Here is an 18464-nt window from a genome sequence, read left to right on the forward strand (position 1 = left end):
TTAGTCAAATGGGGAAGGGCAGGGGAAAGCAAGCTCAGATTAAGCACCATGTCTGGGAAGTCCCTGGGGAACTTTCTGCAACATGTGGACTGTTCAGATCTTGCATGCAATTTCACGGGAACTTGGCCCCCTATCGTAAGAAAGCTTGCCCACTGTCTTTAGTAGACACTGCCCACCCCAGCTGGCCACAGGCGTTTGAACCCCTCCTCTTGGGGAGGAGAGCTGGTCGTGCAGTGGCAAGCATTAATTGTCCCCTTTGCCAAGCAGGATCTGCCCTGGTTTGCATTTGGATGGGCGACTACGTGCGAACTCTGCTGTAAAATATTCCTCTTAAGCAATGGGGTCATAGCTCAGTGGTAGAGCACCTCCTTGGATGCAGAAGGCCCCAGATCCAGTCTCTAAGTAGGGCTGGGAGAGAGGCCTGCTTGAAACCTTGGAGAGCTGCTGCCAGGCTGGGAAGACCATACAGAGCTAGATGGACCGATGGTAGAAGGCGGCTTCCTACGTTCCTAACCTGAGCCTCCCGTTTGAGCCGACACTGGACTCAGGAGGCTGCACCCCTGTGAACAAGGGGGTCGTTGATTTGACCATGTAAACCTGTCGGCTCAGATCTCAGAGTGATTCGAGGGCGGATAAGCCCTTCAGCAGGTGATAAAGTAATCAGAAGTTTGTCAAGGCTGTCTCTGGGGATAAATGCAGCAGGAGTGACCTTTGCCTCCTGACCAGGAGCGGACCTTGTTGTTTGCTCTGCTCCTGGGTTGGGGTCGGGCAGATGTTTCCGAGGAGGATGGGATCTTTGCTCCACCGCAGCCTGAGAACCTGAAGGAGCATCGGGTACAGCGGGGACAGATCTGTTCCTTTGCTTTAGGGCCGAAGGTCTCTCTGCTTAAGCCCCCCCCCCCCTTGCTGAGAATCAACTGCTGCATTCAGAGACGTGCACGCTGCATGCTTAAACATGTTTGTTTGCATCTCTGTGCCGGTAAACAGCTCGATTCAGATAGGTTTGTAAGCTGCCTCAAAGACCCAGAGAGTGGAAAGGCGGGATATAGAAACCTGTTCAATAACATCAAGACACCAGGCAGAACTGTAGCTAAATCAGGCCGCAGGCCAACAGGTTAAACGGGTTCTGTCGATTACACTCCATCCTGCTTGAAAAACCAATGGCTACAGCCAACAACCAGAGTCGAGTAGCAGTTACCCTTGCAGACGTACTAAAAAGCCGGGCCAAATAAAGAGGTCTTCGCCCGGCGATGTAGAGCAAGAGTCTGTGTGTGTCAAGCCAGGCAGGCAGACTCACGGATGGCTTCCCATGAGGATCTCAACCACCCAGGCAGATGTGCGTGGGAACAGGCAAGCAGCCTTTGAGATATCCTGGTCTCGAGCTAGCTACCACTTAAGACAGGGGCTCTCAAAATTTGGCCGAGCAGATGTTGTTGGACTTCAGCCCCCCATAACCCCCCAGTCATTGTGGCTGGGGATTATGGGAGCTGAAGTCCAATGTCTGGGGGCCAAATCTGAGAACCCCGTCTTAGGAGTATCCTGAACAGGGTCTGGAAATAAGAACAGAAGAACAGCCCTGCTGGATCAGGCCCGAGGAGGCCCATCTAGCCCAGCATCCTGTTCCACACAGTGGCCCACCAGATGCCTCTAAGAAGCCCACAGGCAAGAGGTGAAGGCAGGCCCTCTCTCTTGCCGTGGCTCCCCTGCAACTGGGATTTGGAGGAAATGGACGGGGAGCCAGTGCAGTAGTTTCACAGCCGGGCAGAAGAACGCTGTATGCCTGGTCCAAGCTATCAACCTTGCTGCTGCATTTTGCACGAACTGAAGGCTTCTCAACAGTCTTCAAGGGCAGCCCCATGCACGGTGCATTTCAGTTGTCTGAAGGGGATGTTACTAGAGCCTGAGCCGCTGTGGCTAGGCTCTCATAAGAACATAAGAACAGCCCTGCTGGATGAGGCCCAAGGAAGCCCATCTAGTCCAGCATCCTGTTTCGCATAGTGGTCCACCAGATGCCTCTGAGAAGCCCCCAGGCAGGGGTTGAAAGGGACATGCCCTCTCTCCTGCCATTGCTCCCCTGCAACTGGTACTCAGAGGCATCCTGCCCTTGAGGCTGGAGGTGGCCCACAGCCCTCTGACTAGTAGCCATTGATAGACCTCTCCTCCATGAAGTCATCCAAACCCCTCTTAAAGCCATCCAGGTTGTTGGCTGTCACCACATCCTGTGGCAGAGAGTTCCACAAGTGGAACTCTCCATTTAGAAGTGGCCACAGTCACTGCAGCCCCCTCAGCTGGTGAAAGGGCTTTCTGCTCATGAAGCCACTAGGCCAGGCCTGCTCAACTTAGGCCCCCCCCAGCTGTTTTTGGACTACAACTCCCATAATTCTCAGCCACAGCAGCCAATAGCCAGGGATTATGGGAATTGTAGGCCAACATCTGCAGGAGGGCTGAAGTCGAGCAGGCCTGCACTAGGCCCTCCAGAGGCCTAGTAGATCCAGCCCCAAGTGCACACCTGTTCCGTTTTTTGGGGGGTGTATCCTGAACAAAACAGTTAACACTGAGAGTAGTACAGCAATATCTCTTTGATCACTAGTTGTGTTTGCTATCCTTCCTAGGTCTGACCACTGAAGTATTTATCAGCACAACAGCATTCACACACGTCAAAAAAATAAGGCTCCCCGGTGAAAATGAAGAGTCCATAGGTAAAAGTGACAATTTTGCATTGGGAGCAACGTCCAAACTGGTCCACCTTCTTTCCATAGAAAACTGTAATACACAGTATTAAGAGAACAGTTTTACTGTGACTCAGCTGCTATTTGTTTTAAAAGCCAATAAATACGGCTTTACCAGAGATATACTAGAGTAAGAACAGCTTTGAAATACGGTGCCACTTTTTCCTCCACTTTCATATATTTAAACCTTACTTTCACAGGAAAAGGTTTGTGCATGGTAATACAATCACATGTACATTCAAACCCACAAAACACCCATTTTTGTTTTTAAAAAATTAAGAGTGCAGTAAGACGGAACTCAGAACTGTGACACACAACCCTCCACCCCCATCCCAAACATCGCACTGCGATACTCACTGTCTTCTCCCGGACACGGCATGCCTGGTTTCTCTGGAATGCTGGGGAAAACTGCAAAAGACAGAACATGATGCATTTATTCCTAGAGGACCTCTCTAGCAATTTGCCACTTAATCCAAAAAGGCTGATTATAGATCAGCGTCGCAACAGTGAAACAGGGACTCAGAGCGAGGACAATTTCTTGAGGACATTGCATTGTCAGGACAGAGATTTAGAGAGGATGGAGCAGATGAGGATTCAGTAACGCAGATGGCAACGAGAAGTCAGGGGCTACGGTGACCTGGGAAACGTTCGCAGAGGCGGCAGGCGTGAAGGAGGGATTCATCGGACGAAGAGCACACGAGAAAGGGGGAAGAACAGAGGGTATTACGAAGAGGCCCAAGGCGATAACCCCTGCTAACTTGGCAAAGAGGCACCTTTTAACATGGTGATTCTCTCTTATTTAGCAGGGGGGGGAGTAACTGGCCCTCTCCACCCCCAGCACAGGACCTCCAGTGCAGATGTCTATCTTGTGTTTCTTGTTTAGATTGTGAGCCCTTTGGGGACAGGGAGCCATCTTGTTTATTTATTATTTCTCTGTGTAAACCGCCCTGAGCCATTGTTGGAAGGGCGGTCTAGAAATAAAATAAAATAAAATAAAATAAACAAGGAGGGGAACTAGCACAGATGCACAGAAGCAGCAGCAGGAAACAGGGAACCAATTCGCACAGCCTGGCTTCTTCCTCTATGGACCAATATTATAGATGGCTCAGATACAAGGAGGAGAGCTGGTCCTGTGGTACATTTACAAATGGATAGGAGAGCTGGTTTTGTGGGAGCAGGCATGACTTGTCCCCTTAGCTAAGCAGGGTCTGCCCTGGCTGCATATGAAAGGGAGTCTAGAAGTGTGAGCACTGCAAGATATTCCCCCACTTAGGGGATGGAGCCGCTCTGGGAAGAGCAGAAGGCCCCAGATTCAATCCCTGGCAGCATCTCCAAGACAGGGCGGAGAGAGACTCCTGCCTGCAACCTGGGAGAAGCCGCTGCCAGTCTGTGTAGATAACACTGAGCTAGACAGACCAATGGTCTGACTCCGGAGAAGGCAGCTTCCTCTGTACACCTATCCATGGGTCCCAAAGCAAAACAAGCCAGCAAAACAGATCTTGCTGTTCCCAAGTGCACACTGAAGTGTCGTGCAGTGTTGTATGTGTGTTTATGTTGTATTGAGTGGCCATTGGCCGTAATAATAAAGTACTACTACTACTACTTTTTCGGCCTGGCCTTCCGAGGGTTTTAAATTGTTCTGAAATGTTTTTTTAATGGGTCTTCAATGGTTTTAAACCATTGTTAACCGCCCAGAGATGAAAGTTTGGGGTGGTGTACAAATGTGATTAAGTAAGTAAATAAAATAATGGTTTTAAATGTGTTTTGTATTGTTTTAAGTCAACTGCTTTAAACAGTTGCTTGTTTGGGTTCTTTGTTGCTGTATGCTGCCCAGAGCCTTTGGATAGAGCAGTACAGAAATGTAATAAATAAATGAGAGAGACAGACATTTTTCAGCAGTAGCACTCTGAATGGCCCAATCATTTGGGGAAGGAGACAGACAGAAGGCAAGGACGAGTAAAACCGAACTCCTAGCCCCACGCATCTAACAAGACACCAGACAAGAAGAGCCGCTAAACGGCTGCATTTCTCACAAAAATTAAACTGAACGTCTCAGACGCCATGTCACTTGCCGTGAATAATGAGCCCTTCATCTCTGTGTTGACAGTACAAGCGGAATGCTTCTTCCAGTTCCATCTGAGACGAAATGGTACATGGATCACCTACCGAGAAGAAAAGGACAAGGACGGTGATATAAGCAAATGGCAGATATGACTGGGGTGTTTAAAAATACGCTTTTAATTGCCAGGATGTGATCTGGCTCCTGCTTTTTAGGCTAAATAATTTGGGGGGTTTGGGAGGGAGGGGAATCAGAAAGCTCGCTCAGAGACAAGAAGATCACTTCCTTGTCAAGAGCGAATGTGCTAACAAGGCTGGGTCCAGGGAGGTTCGTGAGTGCACAGAGAGCCCTTCCATAGGACAGTGGCCGGTTCTTCCTCCCAAGGGTAGCCCTTTGCGACTCGTGTACTGGTACTCCCGAGAGCTTCCAACCCTGAGCGGACTTCCAAGGGAAATTGGAGGTTCTTCCTGGAAGGACAAAGCTGAAGAGCTGTGTACGCAGAATAGCACGTTTGGAGCTTTGGGTCCCAAGCCACCGCCTGCGAATTGCCCAGCGCTGCCGATGCAATTGTAACCGTCCTGACAGATTGCACTAGCACAGGCCTGCACAACCTAAGGCCTGCGGGCCAGATCTGGCCCACGGGGACTTTGTTGGCCCGCAGGAAGAAATATTCTCTGGCAATGGCAGGAGCCACGTAGAGCTCTTGGCCTGTCTTGCTGGTAAGCAGCAGAGTCTCAAGGTAGTTGGCTGCTTGAGGCCAGATGTCTCCCACCCCTGGGCCAAAGCCTACTAACACCACCCCTCTTTCCCCCTGACTCTAATCCTCTGCCCTCTCACCAGTGTTACCTCTAAGGCATGCGCACATGCTTACAAGTTTTTTGGATGTCATAGGAACATAGGAAGCTGCCATATACTGAGTCAGACCATTGGTCCATCTAGCTCAGTATTGTCTTCCCAGACTGGCAGCGACTTCTCCAAGGTTGCAGGCAGGAATCTCTCTCAGCCCTATCTTGGAGATGCTGCCAGGGAGGGAACTTGAAACCTTCTGCTCCTCCCAGAGCGGCTCCATCCCCTGAGGGGAATATCTTGCAGTGCTCACACATCAAGTCTCCCATTCTTATGCAACCAGGGCAGACCCTGCTTAGCTAAGGGGACAAGTCACGCTTGCAACCACAAGTCCACTCAGCTAATATGAGATCCTGCTCAGGCTGAATCAGGAAAGCCTCACTCTGAACGCACATCCACACGCACTGCCTTGATACTGTCACCCACAGAACAAAACTCATTCTGCACACAGATGTGGGGGTGGGGGAATAAGAGAACACTGCCCCTCGCTTGCATTAATATGGCCAATAATTAACTTTAATGTAGCACAATTGCACAGCAAGCTGTGGTTGGTTCCGGACCACCGGAGCCTTCGAGACGTGTGCCCCAATACTGGCCCCACTTTTAAAGGGAAATGGGGTCCTCTGTGCTGAACGACATGACGATGAAAAGCAGATTTCTACGCTCAAATATCAGAATTCTCTCACATGCACACAGGTGGAAGTAGCTGTAACCACTAAGGGGTGGACTGGAAAGAGAACCAGTGACTTTGCTGCCTTAATTTGTGTTTTGCTTCCATTTTGACCCGAGGACGGTTAGGAATAATAGTTATAGGATCGTCTGTCTAGCCATAACCTGTCGGCTGTTCAGCAAGCATCACGGGAAGGTAAAGCCTTTTAAAATTCTCCTAAGAGATTCTCCAAGTGTACAGATCATAAAGGTCCACATAGAACCAGGCAGAAGACAAAGGGGAAGCCAATGGGTGAGCTGTAAGAGCCGTGGAACTCCGAGTATAAAATGATTCCAAGGCTTGTATACTAACAAAAGCTGACTTCATGTCTTCCTAGCATTTTTATTTTATTTTTATTTTTTAAAGAACAGGCTAAGCTACAGATGGATCACGCAGTCCTGAAGACCTTGAACAAATGGATAAAAATGACAGGGAAGAAGTGCTGCTCAAATGAAGACGAATCCTTCTCTCAACATGTCCACTTTATTTCTGACCTCTTGGTGTTATAAAGGAGCTTGCACAGTAACGATAATAAATTCATCAGGAGCACTGGTCACACACGTACCACTCAGCGTCACACCCCCAAAATGTAGCCCCTGAATAATACAGTGACCGTTTGTAGACCTAATCAACAGGAAGGGGACAGAAGAATGGCTATAAGAAGGAACGAACATAGGAAGCTGCCATATACTGAGTCAGACCACTGGTCTATCTAGCTCAGTATTGTCCACACAGACTGGCAGCGGCTTTTCCAAGGCTGCAGGCAGGAATCTCTTTCAGATCGGAGATGCTGCCAGGGAGGGAACTTGGGACCTTCTGCTCTTCCCAGAGTGGCTCCATCCCTAAAGGGGAATATCTTACAGTGCTCACAGAAAGAAACAAGGCTCTGTTAACTGGTGGGAATCCTTCCACGCAGGTACAGGAGAAGCTTGTACTTGCGGGGGTTCCGTTCCTCGCTGACTGCTGCGAGTAATGGAACTGCGAGTAACAAGTCATTATTGCTATGGAGAAGCGGGGAGGTAGGTTCTGGAGTGGAGAGAAATTTTGGAAAAAACGGAAAAATGAGTCCAAAACAAACACACGCCTACTGTAGCGTGCTCTGCGGGATCTGTATGTGGCCAGGAATCCCCCCATGTGCCCAGGAATACCCCCCCAAAACTGCAAAAAGTCACAGGGAAAAGTCAATTTAAAAAAAAAAAGGAAAGGAGCCACAAAATAGCTCCCTGGAGACAAAATGGCGAGCAGAAGTGACCTCCTCAGTCACTTCCAGCCCTCTAGGAACCGTGGATACGTGGTTTTAACCCTTTTGTGGATAGTCAAAACAGGTGTCAATGAGACACCCCGCGGATACGCAGAACCGCAAATAGCAGTTCTGTGAATTATGAGGTTCTCCTGTACAAGCAACCATCTTATAGGGGCCGGGGAAACCCAAGTCCAAATCCCAACTCACTAGGGCTGCTTTCACAATTATTATTAAGGCAGAAGATATCTACCACCCTAATTCAGGAGCTGAGCACCACCCCAAAATTTGAGCTTGAGGACAGTCCTACTGGGTGACTCTGGGCCAGTTCTTTCTCTCTCAGCCTGACTGAGCTCACAGGGTTGTTGCGAGAGTAAACATAACAACGTGCACCACTCTGGGCTCTTTGGAGGAAGAGTGAGTTATAAATAAAGAGAATGAACGAATAAACGCATGGTGGTTATGCCTCACACATCAAATCAGGATTTGAGGGCATCCATCCTCCTATGAGTTTTCAGAGAGGTGGACAATACCACCTTGGTTATCTGGTCTCGATGCATCCCAAACCCTGTAAACCAAAGTGGCTATCCCTGGATATCGGCCAAGTGAAACTCTGAAACCAATGATCCCAAATGGAGACTCTCCCTCACATCCGCTTCATTTGTGCTACGAGATGCAAAGTCGATCTAACCATTTGCAACAGCATATTTATGCCAGTCTGAAATACCTTCATTATCAATCCACTTCAGGGTAATGGGTTGCTCCAGCTGCAAATTGCACATCTCCCGCACTTCATCGCAAAGTTCGTCGTAGTTCATGGACGCACCAAGGTTTGTTATGAGGATATCCCTAGAAGAGACAAATCCACAGGTTCAGCAGCTGCAGGAGCTCTCTTTAAAGCAACAACAACAAAAAGACTCTCTCCATCAGCGTCTCTGGTGGCTTCACATTTCAAGATCTCAGACTTGCTGCACTGGCAGACAAGGAGGAGCGGAGAATGCCGAGAGAGTAGCCCAAATTCGACAGATTCCACCGGACAACTCAGCTGGTGGAATGCTTTGCTCATATTCAGTTCTGTGAAGTGGGGTTAAAGCAAGCCTTGTATGCCTTCTCTTGTACATTTTGTTTATATTTAGGCACATAGGAAGCTGCCACATACCGAGTCAGACCCTTGGTCCATCTAGCTGAGGACTGTCTGCACAAACTGGCAGCAGCTTCTCCAAGGTTGCAGGCTGGAGTCTCTCTCAGCCGTATCTTGGAGATGCTGCCAAGGAAGGAACTTGGAACCCAGAGCAGCTCCATCCCGAGGGGAATATCAATGCCCAGACTTCTTGTCTCCCATCCATATGCAACCAGGGTGGATACTGCTTGACAAAGGGGACAAGCCATGCTTGCTACAAGACTGGCTCCATATTTTCCATTCACCATAATTTATTTGTTTATCAGATTTGTAGACTGCCCCAAACTTCCGTCTCTGGGAGGTTCACAACAACATAAACAAATAAAAACCTCAAAACAATTTAAAACCAGTCAAATTAAAAAGCTTGGGGGCGTGGGGAGTCTTTAAGGACTGTATTTATTTATTTATTATTTCTCTGTGTAAACTTCCCTGAGCCATTTTTGGAAGGGCAGTATAGAAACTGAATGAAATTGAATGAATGACTTCTTAAAAGTTGTCAGAGATGGGGAGGCAATGCCCTCATTACAATGGCATGGGAGGAGAGCTAGTTCTGAGTTAGCGCGCATGGATTGTCTCCTTTGCTAAACAGAGTTTGACCTGGTTTACGTTTGGATGGGAGACTACATTCCGGACTCTGGGATGCTCTCCCGGTGGCTATCCGCTCCTCGGTCTCCATCACAGTTTTCAGAAAGCGTGTTAAATCTTGGCTTTTTACCCAGTCTTTTATAGGATCGTCTCTACTGCTGCTGCTTTGTATTTTGTACAGTTCTTATGCTTGTGTTTTAAATCTTTTTCGTCGGATTTGTTTTATATTTCAGCTTAAAATGTCAATAATGTCATTTTTCTAGTCTTGTTCTTAATTTTTTTTTGCGAACCGCCTTGGGATGGTTTGAATGAAAGGCGGTATACAAATTTAACAATAAATAAATAAATGTGCGAGCACTGTAAGATGGCCAAGCGATCTCTCCAAGCCCGCCTGGAGCTAAAATATAAAACAAATCTGACTAACAAGATTTACCGCTTTACCGGTAACATGCAGGCTATTGTAAAAACCACGCTTGGAGACGCAATCATCTCTGGCATTTATTAGTACAGCGAGTCAGTAAATTTCTCCAGCAGGTGTCAAGAGTTCATCCACAGAGAGAAAGAGAGCTGTTGCTATTAACCTTTCATTCCACTGGGGGGGAAAACCTGCTCTTCAATCCGGATCCTAATCTGACGCCATCATGAGATATACTTTTAAGTTAGAGCATTTCTTACATTCCTCATCAACTAGTCAACAGGGTTTAATTTAGAAGAATTCAAAGAATTGCATGCAACTAAGCCAATTCAAGGAAACCTCCATACAGAAGGAAGATTACGTAAGCGGGACATATACTTCAGTCATCCAGTCCGATCACTTCTAGGACTTCGTGCTTCACGCCCAAGATATACAAATATCTACCCTCCCAAGCTTGCCTGGAGGAATGTTACAACACCCTCAAGCTTATATAAATACGCTGTTTAAACATAATACCAAAGGTGTCCTATACCACGGGCCCTTTAAATTATTCAGCAGCCTCCTGAATAATTCTCGACACTAATTTTGCCATTGTTTGATTTCAGGGTTGTCAAGCGGCTTGACTCCCCTGATCACACAGAAGACAGGAATTAATCGCACCCACTGGCATGCTTTCATGCCACATTTTAATACCAAGGTTTGATAAGTGCTTCCCTACACAATCCTTCATGTATGATCAATAAACCCAAACTGAGTAACCAGAGATTCCTACACTGAACATGTCAGCGTTGGCTTTTCCCCATCAAGGGTTAGGAAAATAGGAACAGAGTCAGGCCATTGGTCCATCTAGCTCAGTATTGTCTACACCAGGGTTTCTTAACCTTGCGCCCCCAGTCATGTCCACCGTGGCTGGGGATGATGGGACTTGTAGTCCATCAACATCTGGGGGCCCAATGTTAAGAAACCCTGATCTACACAGACTGGCAGCAGCTTCTCCAAAGATGCAGGCAGGAGTCTCTCTCTCAGTCTATGTATATTTGATCACAAGTACCACATAGTTCAGTGGGACTTCAGTGTGTAGTGGTTTGTAGTTTGTTGGCTGTCACATCTTACACATCATCCAAAATGGAGAAAGCAGGCATGTGCTGTATGTGAAGTTTTACACTAAACCAATTTCACCACTGCATAGGAAGCTGCCATATACTGAGTCAGACCATTGGTCCATCTAGCTCAGTATTGTCTCTACACAGACTGGCAGCGGCTTCTCCAAGGTTGCAGGCAGGAGTCTCTCTCTCATCCCTATCTTGGAGATGTTGCCAGAGAGGGAACTTGGAACCTTCTGCTCTTCCCAGAGCGGCTCCATCCCCTAAGAGAGGAAATATCTTACAGTGCTCACACTTCTAGTCTCCCATTCATATGCAACCAGGGTGGACCCTGCTTAGCTAAGGGGACAAGTCATGCTTGCAACCACAAGAACAGCTCTCTTCCTTTGTTCACTGCAGACTGAACAAAGATCCAAACTTGCTCAGAGTTCATCAAATTTCATCACCACTTTAAACCATGAAAATTCATTCCTCGCAATGAATATGATGTGAAGTATTAAAATATGCCACGAAGAGCATCCCAAACTGCCACATGAAGTGGATGTGTTAACAAAATGTAGTTGTAATCCCTGCTAACTGAGCAAAGCGGCACCTTTTAAAAGTGACGATTCTCTCCATTTAGCAGGGGAGAGCAACTGGCCCTATCCAACCACCAGCACAGCATACCTTCAGTAGCTGTTGCTGGTGTCTGCCTTGTGTGCCTTCGGGCACATTGAACCATCTTATCTGTTTTCTATGTAAACTGCTTCGGAAACTTTTGTTGAAAAGCGGAATATAAATATTATTCGTAGCAGCAATAGCCACTGGGTGGCTGAGAGCTTGACTGACCATTCAATTAGCTCCAATCACTACTGAACAGGCAACGTATACACAAAGGATATAACTTGGGAAAGTTTTGCTTAACATGGTACATAATGCAAGTGTAAACCTTGTCTATTCAGTTTAAGAAACGGCCTTCCTGGCATTTCTATTGCTCATTAAGAAGAGCCACACTTTAGCTATAGAAAGTGAAAAGGGCTCAAAGGTTCTTTTAATACAGGCTGTGTTTGCATAAGATTTGCCCTGCTGTAATCAAAGTGCATAGGATGAGAGACCAGCTCCATCAGTGCAAAGTGCAACACGTGCCAATGCTCCACCATGCAGAAACTCCAAGGTTCAATCCTTGACAGCATCTCTAGGTAGGGCTGGGAAAGATCCCTGCCTGAAACCTTGGAGAGCTGCTGCCAGTCAGTGTAGACAATACTGAACTAGATGGACCAAGGGCCTGACTCAGTAGGCAGCGTCATATGTTCATCAGGTGCCTCCACAGCTCAGTGGAAGAGTACCTGCTTTGCATGCAGAAGGCCCCAGGTTCACTCCCTGGCAGTGTCAGAGATTCATCATCAGTACATTAAAAGAGGGGAAATGCTTGACTAACAAGCAGAAAGTTCCAGTTCAAATCCCCACTGGTACTATATCGGATATATAGCAGCAATCTAGGAAGATGCTGAAAGGCATCATCCCATACTGCGCGGGAGGAGGTAATGGTCAACCCCTCCTGTATTCTACCAAAAGAAAACCACAGGGCTCTGTGGGCCCCAGGAGTCGAAACTGACTTGATGGCACACTTTGCCTTTCCTTTAGACACAACTTGAGATGTGAAAGAAGTTAGCAGTAACAGGCAGTGAAAAAACTCCTTAAGATGACTTACCCATTATAATGAGTTTTGACTCGGATAAAGTCTCTCTTCGGGTTCATTTTTGACCCCATCTTGCTAGGCATGGTACTAAACGGTCAAGATGAAAGGCGTGCCGTACGTCGACAGACTTATCTTCCAGACCATTCAGAGATGGGCAGCTTCAAGGCGTTCTGATCAACGGGCAGGCGAAATTTCCATGCTGCTTCTTGGAAAGTAATACCCCATCAGCCTGCGTACACACAAACACACAGTATGCCTGCACAAAGAGGCAAACAGAGTTAGGAAGGACAGATACCAGCTAAACTAGCGCAAACATTAAGCAGGGACACAAGGCTAACAAAATCAATGAGGCAATTTAGTTTTTCCAGTATAGTCAGCTTACGGCCTTTCTATACGACGGCTCAAGTTTCATGGCGGCCGCTTAAAGTCCACGAGGACATATGAAAATTAACAGCCCGAAATGCAGAGCAACTCACTTCGAACAGGCCTAATTCAGTTAAAATTAACTGGAACACAAAGCGTGTGACAGGAAATCAGGTAAGATTTCAGCCCGCAACACTGTTCTGCATGGCTTGCAAAACTGAATCCTAAATCTTCTATAAGCAGATTGGTTGGCAGGATTTCTAACACCTTCACTCCTAGGCACAAGTATTGTGAAACTTCTTATATTTCTGGGGGGGAAATGATCCATGCTTGACCTCTCCCTTCAGTATCTTAGACAACTCCGGGCCATGCAATAACAAAACTATTTGCTTTTCTAGGTTTTGAACGCACACAAGCAGCATAAAGTTGTGCCCTCGAGTTGGGTATTGACTCCTGGCAACCACAGAGCCATGTAGCTTTCTTTGGGAAAATACAGGAGAGGTTTACCATTGCATCCTCCTACACAATGTGAGATGATGCCTTTCAGCACCTTCCTATATTACTGCTGCCCGATATAGGTGTTTCCCATATTCTGGGAAACATACCAGGGGGGATTCGAACCAGCAACCTCTTGCTCACTAGGCAAGTCACTTCCCTGCTACGCCATTAAGCAGCATAAAGGTAAAGGTAAAGGTGCATAAAGATAAGCAGCATAAAGGTAAAGGTGTGACGTCCAGTCGATTCCGACTTCTGGTGCCCATAGTGCCCTGTGGTTTTCTTTTGGTAGAAAACAGGAGGGGTTGACTGTTGCCTCCTCCTGCGCAGCATGAGATGATGCCTTTCAGCATCTTCCTATATCGCTGCTGCCCGATATAGGTGTTTCCCATATTCTGGGAAACATACCAGTGGGGATTCAAACCAGCAACCTCTGGCTTGCTAGTCATGTCATTTCCCACTGCACCATGTGGTGGCTTCGATCCAGTGAGAGCAAGCATGATATAGTACCAGCAGGGATACGAACCAGCAACCTTCTGCTTGTTAGTCAAGCATTTCCCTGCTGCGCCACTTAAGGTGACTTAAGTATATTTAATAGACTACTGCCAGCAAGGAAGAGGGAAAGTAAACCACATGATCACCTCTCAGATCCAGAACACGCTCAGACCCCTTAGCAAGTTTCCCCTCTGCTTCCACTGTTTTCTGACTTTCAACAGGCCAAAGGAACCAAGAATAAATGAGCCTTCTTAACTTTTCCTACAAGTATTTAAGGCATGCATCTAAGGGAGTCTTTCCTCTATGGAGGCAACACACGGATGCTCTCCATTTCACACCACTAAGACCCTAGTCTTAGCCCTGAAATCTTCTCTCCTTGCATTTGTAAGCTCCGGTAGAGGATTATGTTACAAGTGTCTAAACATTTGGGCAGAGGGCGTGAATTCACCTTTCAGATAAAAGAACGCAGTATTGAGAAATTACCTCTGCTCCGGCAACAGCGAGTACTCTGGGTGGTTACACATTCCACCGCTCAAGAAAGCGAACTTCTTAATTTCGGCTGTTCACCTACTGAGGAGAGAAAAGTACATTTAGGAGGGGGAGTGAAACATCTTATATTTGGTTTCCACCTACCACAACATAACCACAACGATGCAGCACTACTGCTACGTAGTAATGCTCGGACAGATCACTTGGCTATCTTACAGGGCTCACACATTTATTTATTTATTGTTAAATTTGTATACCGCCTTTCATTCAAACAATCCCAAGGCGGTTCACAGAAAAATTAAAAACAAGACTAGAAAAATGACACTATTGAAATAATTAGCTGAAATATAAAACAAATCTGACTACAAAGATTTAAAATACAAGCATAAGAACTGTACAAAATACAAAGCAGCAGCAGCAGTAGAAACGATCATATAAAAGCCTGGGTAAAAAGCCAAGATTTAACATGCTTTCTTACTACTACAACTTACTACGATGCATATTTATATACCGCTTTTCAACAAAAGTTCCCGAAGTGGTTCAAACAGAGAAATAAAAATGAATAAATAAAATGGCTCCCAGTCCCCAAAGGGCTCACAATCTAAGAAGTAACATTAAGTAGACACCAGCAACAGCCACTGGAGGGATGCTGTGCTGGGGACGGATAGGGCCTGTTGCTCTCCCTCTGCTAAATACAGAGAATCGCCACTTTAAAAAGGTGCGTCTTTGCTCAGTTCGCAGGAGGGCAGCACTACAAAGATTTCTAAAGTTCTTCCATTCAGGTTGCACTCCATTTACTTGCGAGTAAGTATCATCCGCCACCTTAAGTGGCGCAGCGGAGAAATGCTTGACTAAAAAGCAGAAGGTTGCCGGTTCGAATCCCCGCTGGTACTATATCGGGTAGCAGCGATATAAGAAGATGCTGAAAGGCATCATCTCATACTGGGTGGGAGGAAAGCAATGGTCAACCCCTCCTGTATTCTACCAAAGACAACCACAGGGCTCTGCGGGCGCCAGGAGACGAAATCCACTTGACGGCACCTTTTTACCTAAGAATCATCCACATAGGATTGTGCAGCACAATACAGAAGCTAGAGGTCTTTATTAAAAACATGATCCTCATCCGGCCCATTCCACGGCAAAGCTGCCGGTCAGTTTCACAAAACCCGTCTTGACACTGTGAGCGGCTAAAAACCAAGGGAGTTCCCTGCCAACGCCCCGTGGAAGCCACACCGCTTCACATTTCCCAGGGAGGCTATGCCCCTTCGCTCCTTTAACAGGATTAAGCCTTACCCCAGTTGGTCTCACCTGCTGCTGCTCCAGCTAATGGGGCATGCACACACGCCGTCACCAACACACACAGGAGCAGGGACAGTTTGCTCCGAAGACAAGTGTCTCCAGAAGAACTTCCTCCACTGACGTCTGCTCTTATCTTGACTCAGCTCCTTTTCCTTTCACCACCCAAATGAGGGCCAGTTACTCAGGGAAGCCAAACACCCTCCTCCTCCACAAGGTAGAGAGGATTCTTCCGGGAATTCCCTTGGCAAACGGGTAGCACAACCCTGTGTTTACCGAAAAGTACATCCTGCTGTGTTCCGTGTGGCTTCCTCAAAAGCAGGCATGCATGGGATTGCAGCTCAAGACCCTTTTTTTAAAACTTTCTGTAGGATGTCACTAACTTGGGACTCCTAAAAGGTCAGCCCCCTCCCAGCTCACTCATCATCACAGGAAGCTGCCTTATACCGAGTCAGACCCTTGGTCCATCTAATTCAATACTGTCTACCCAGACTGGCAGCAGTTTTGCAGGCAGGAGTCTCTCTCAGTCCTATCGTGGCAATGCCAAGGAGGGAACTTGCTCTTCCCAGAGTGGCTCCAGCCCCTAAGGGGAATATCTTACAGTGCCCACACATGTAGTCTCCCATTCAAATGCAAACCAAAGCAGACCCTGCTTCGCAAAGGGGACACCTCATGCTTGCTACCACAAGACCAGCTCTCCTCCTAGATCTCCCAGCTGCGGATGATGTGTGTTGTAGTCCCACAGCTGGGAACCCAAAGTTGGGAAACTCTGGTGTACATAATCTCTAACCTCCTAAATCCTCCATGCTTCACTCCTGCTTCTCCTCCAATTTATTATAAAGGTCTCCCTCCCCACAACGGCAAAGAGTTTCCTCTTCACAACCTTTTATTCATTTAAGTTATATATGAAGCAGATGGTTACTGGGCTATGGCCAGGGAAGAGTTTCAAACCCTTACTCAGCCACAAAGCTCACTATTTTGTATTTCTAGGCTGTTACCAGCTTCTTGGAGTTGCCTAGGAGACAAAAACCAGGATTACTTTTAAAAAAAAAAATAAAGAAAAATCTAACTCTGTCCACAACTTGCCTCCCCTAAATGGCTCGCTTTCTCTCAGTCATTCCTGGCTGTTGCTCCCCCACCTTCATGAAGAAGATGGGAAGGATATTTTTGTCCCCCTGATCCAAATTCTTCATCGTCCCTTCTTCCTGCCTCCCCCAAGATGTCCTCTTTTTCCTAAAGCAAGGTGTCCATGCTGTGCAATCGTGTCTTAATTATTTTGTATTTTTAGGCAGTTAGCAGCTACTTTTGAGTTCCTGAGTGTGGGGGGAAAGCAGAACAGAACTTCATAAAGTGACAAAGAAACCCAACATGGTAAAAAAAAAAAAAAAAGTACCTCCTCCATCCAGCATGGTTCACCTTTTTCCTCAATCCCATTTCACAACAAACACAATGGCTCTTCCCTAATCTATTTTAAAGCAAAGGGAAGTTTTTTTCTCTTCCTCCCTCCCCCTCAAAAAACCTATCCTAATCCTTCGCAAAAAAGGAGTTTTCATTTCACGGTGATCAACACTATTTTATACTCCTAAGCTGACCATAAAACAGTAAAAGATCCAGCAGTCAAGAAATACGCCACAGACTAGCACTTGGTAAGGTTGCAATGAAGGCCTTGGAAAATATATTTAGGTGCCGTGAGGTGTCTATACCTACAAAGATTAGAATCATTCCTACAAGGTTTTCCCCCGTGACTCTCTATGGATGCGAAAGCTGGACTTTGAAGAAGCATGATTGAAAAAGTATTGACGCTTTTGAACTTGGGTGCTGGAGAAGACCTTTGAGGAGACCATGGACAGCCAGGAAAACAAACACATGGATCATGGAACAAATCAATCCAGAATTCTCACTCGAAGCACAAATTACCAGGCTTTGGACATACTTTGGACACCTTATGCGAAAGCCCAGCTCCCTTGAGAAGTCCATAATGCTGGGGAAAGTTGAAGGGAAAAGAAGAAGAGGACGTCAAGCAGCCAGGTGGATGGACTCGATGACGACAGCCATGAATGCACCACTGAGAGACCTTCAAGGCCAAGTTGAAGACAGATCATCCTGGAGAGAATCTACCTATGTGGTCGCTAAGAGTCGACACCAACTTGACGGCACTTAATCAAAAATGCTGTTAGCCGCTGCTTCGGGTTCCCAAGTAGAGGAAAAGCAGGATTTTTAAAAATAATAATAATATACAACTTAGAATAACTGTATACTGCTTTTCAACCACCACCAAAAGTTCACAAAGTGGTTTATGCAGCCAAAGGAATAAGAAGCTGATTCCCTGGCCTGACTCAAAGGGGCTCACAATCCATCAAGGACATCTCAGAGACAGCTGCTGGAGAGGACCCTGCTGGGCTGGATTTAAGATAAATAAATCTTTTATTTAATTGCTCTCTTCCTGCTAAATATAAGAGAGCCCCTACTTAACAACAACAAATAGTTATAGGCCGCTTTTCAACAAAAGTTTCCAAAGTGGTTTACATAGAGAAATAATCAATCAGTCTCAGTCAGTCAGTCGCTCAAATGGCTCCCTGTCCCCAAAGGGCTCACAATCTAAAAAGAAACATAAGCAACAGTCACTGGAGGGATGCTGTGCTGGGGGTGGATAGGGCCAGTTGCTCTCCCCCTGCTCAATAAAGAGAATCACCATGTTAAAAGGTGCCTCTTTGCCAAATTAACGGGGAAGAAGGTGCTCATGACCCAGATGGCAAAAGTTAAAAACTGCAAACAAACACAA

General features: G+C 46.7%; 1 protein-coding gene across 5 annotated transcripts in view; it reads right to left on the reverse strand.

Annotated features, from left to right (window-relative positions):
- PRKCZ (protein kinase C zeta) overlaps positions 1-18464 on the reverse strand; it is a 93999-nt gene that overhangs the window by 74244 nt on the left and 1291 nt on the right. For 3 of the 5 annotated variants that reach the window (XM_053281531.1, XM_053281526.1, XM_053281528.1), the window contains exons 2-6: positions 14381-14467; positions 12557-12800; positions 8311-8432; positions 4802-4891; positions 3087-3137 (exon numbers count right to left, since the gene is read on the reverse strand). In XM_053281531.1, the coding sequence (XP_053137506.1) occupies positions 3087-3137; positions 4802-4891; positions 8311-8432; positions 12557-12627 (334 nt within the window). In that variant the 5' untranslated portion in view covers positions 12628-12800; positions 14381-14467. The remainder of the gene's footprint in view (positions 1-3086; positions 3138-4801; positions 4892-8310; positions 8433-12556; positions 12801-14380; positions 14468-18464) is intronic. The other 2 variants (XM_053281530.1, XM_053281529.1) reach the window with 1 other exon arrangement.

Source organism: Hemicordylus capensis, chromosome 16 (genome assembly GCF_027244095.1).
Source record: "Hemicordylus capensis ecotype Gifberg chromosome 16, rHemCap1.1.pri, whole genome shotgun sequence".
Classification (NCBI taxonomy): Eukaryota; Metazoa; Chordata; class Lepidosauria; order Squamata; family Cordylidae; genus Hemicordylus; species Hemicordylus capensis.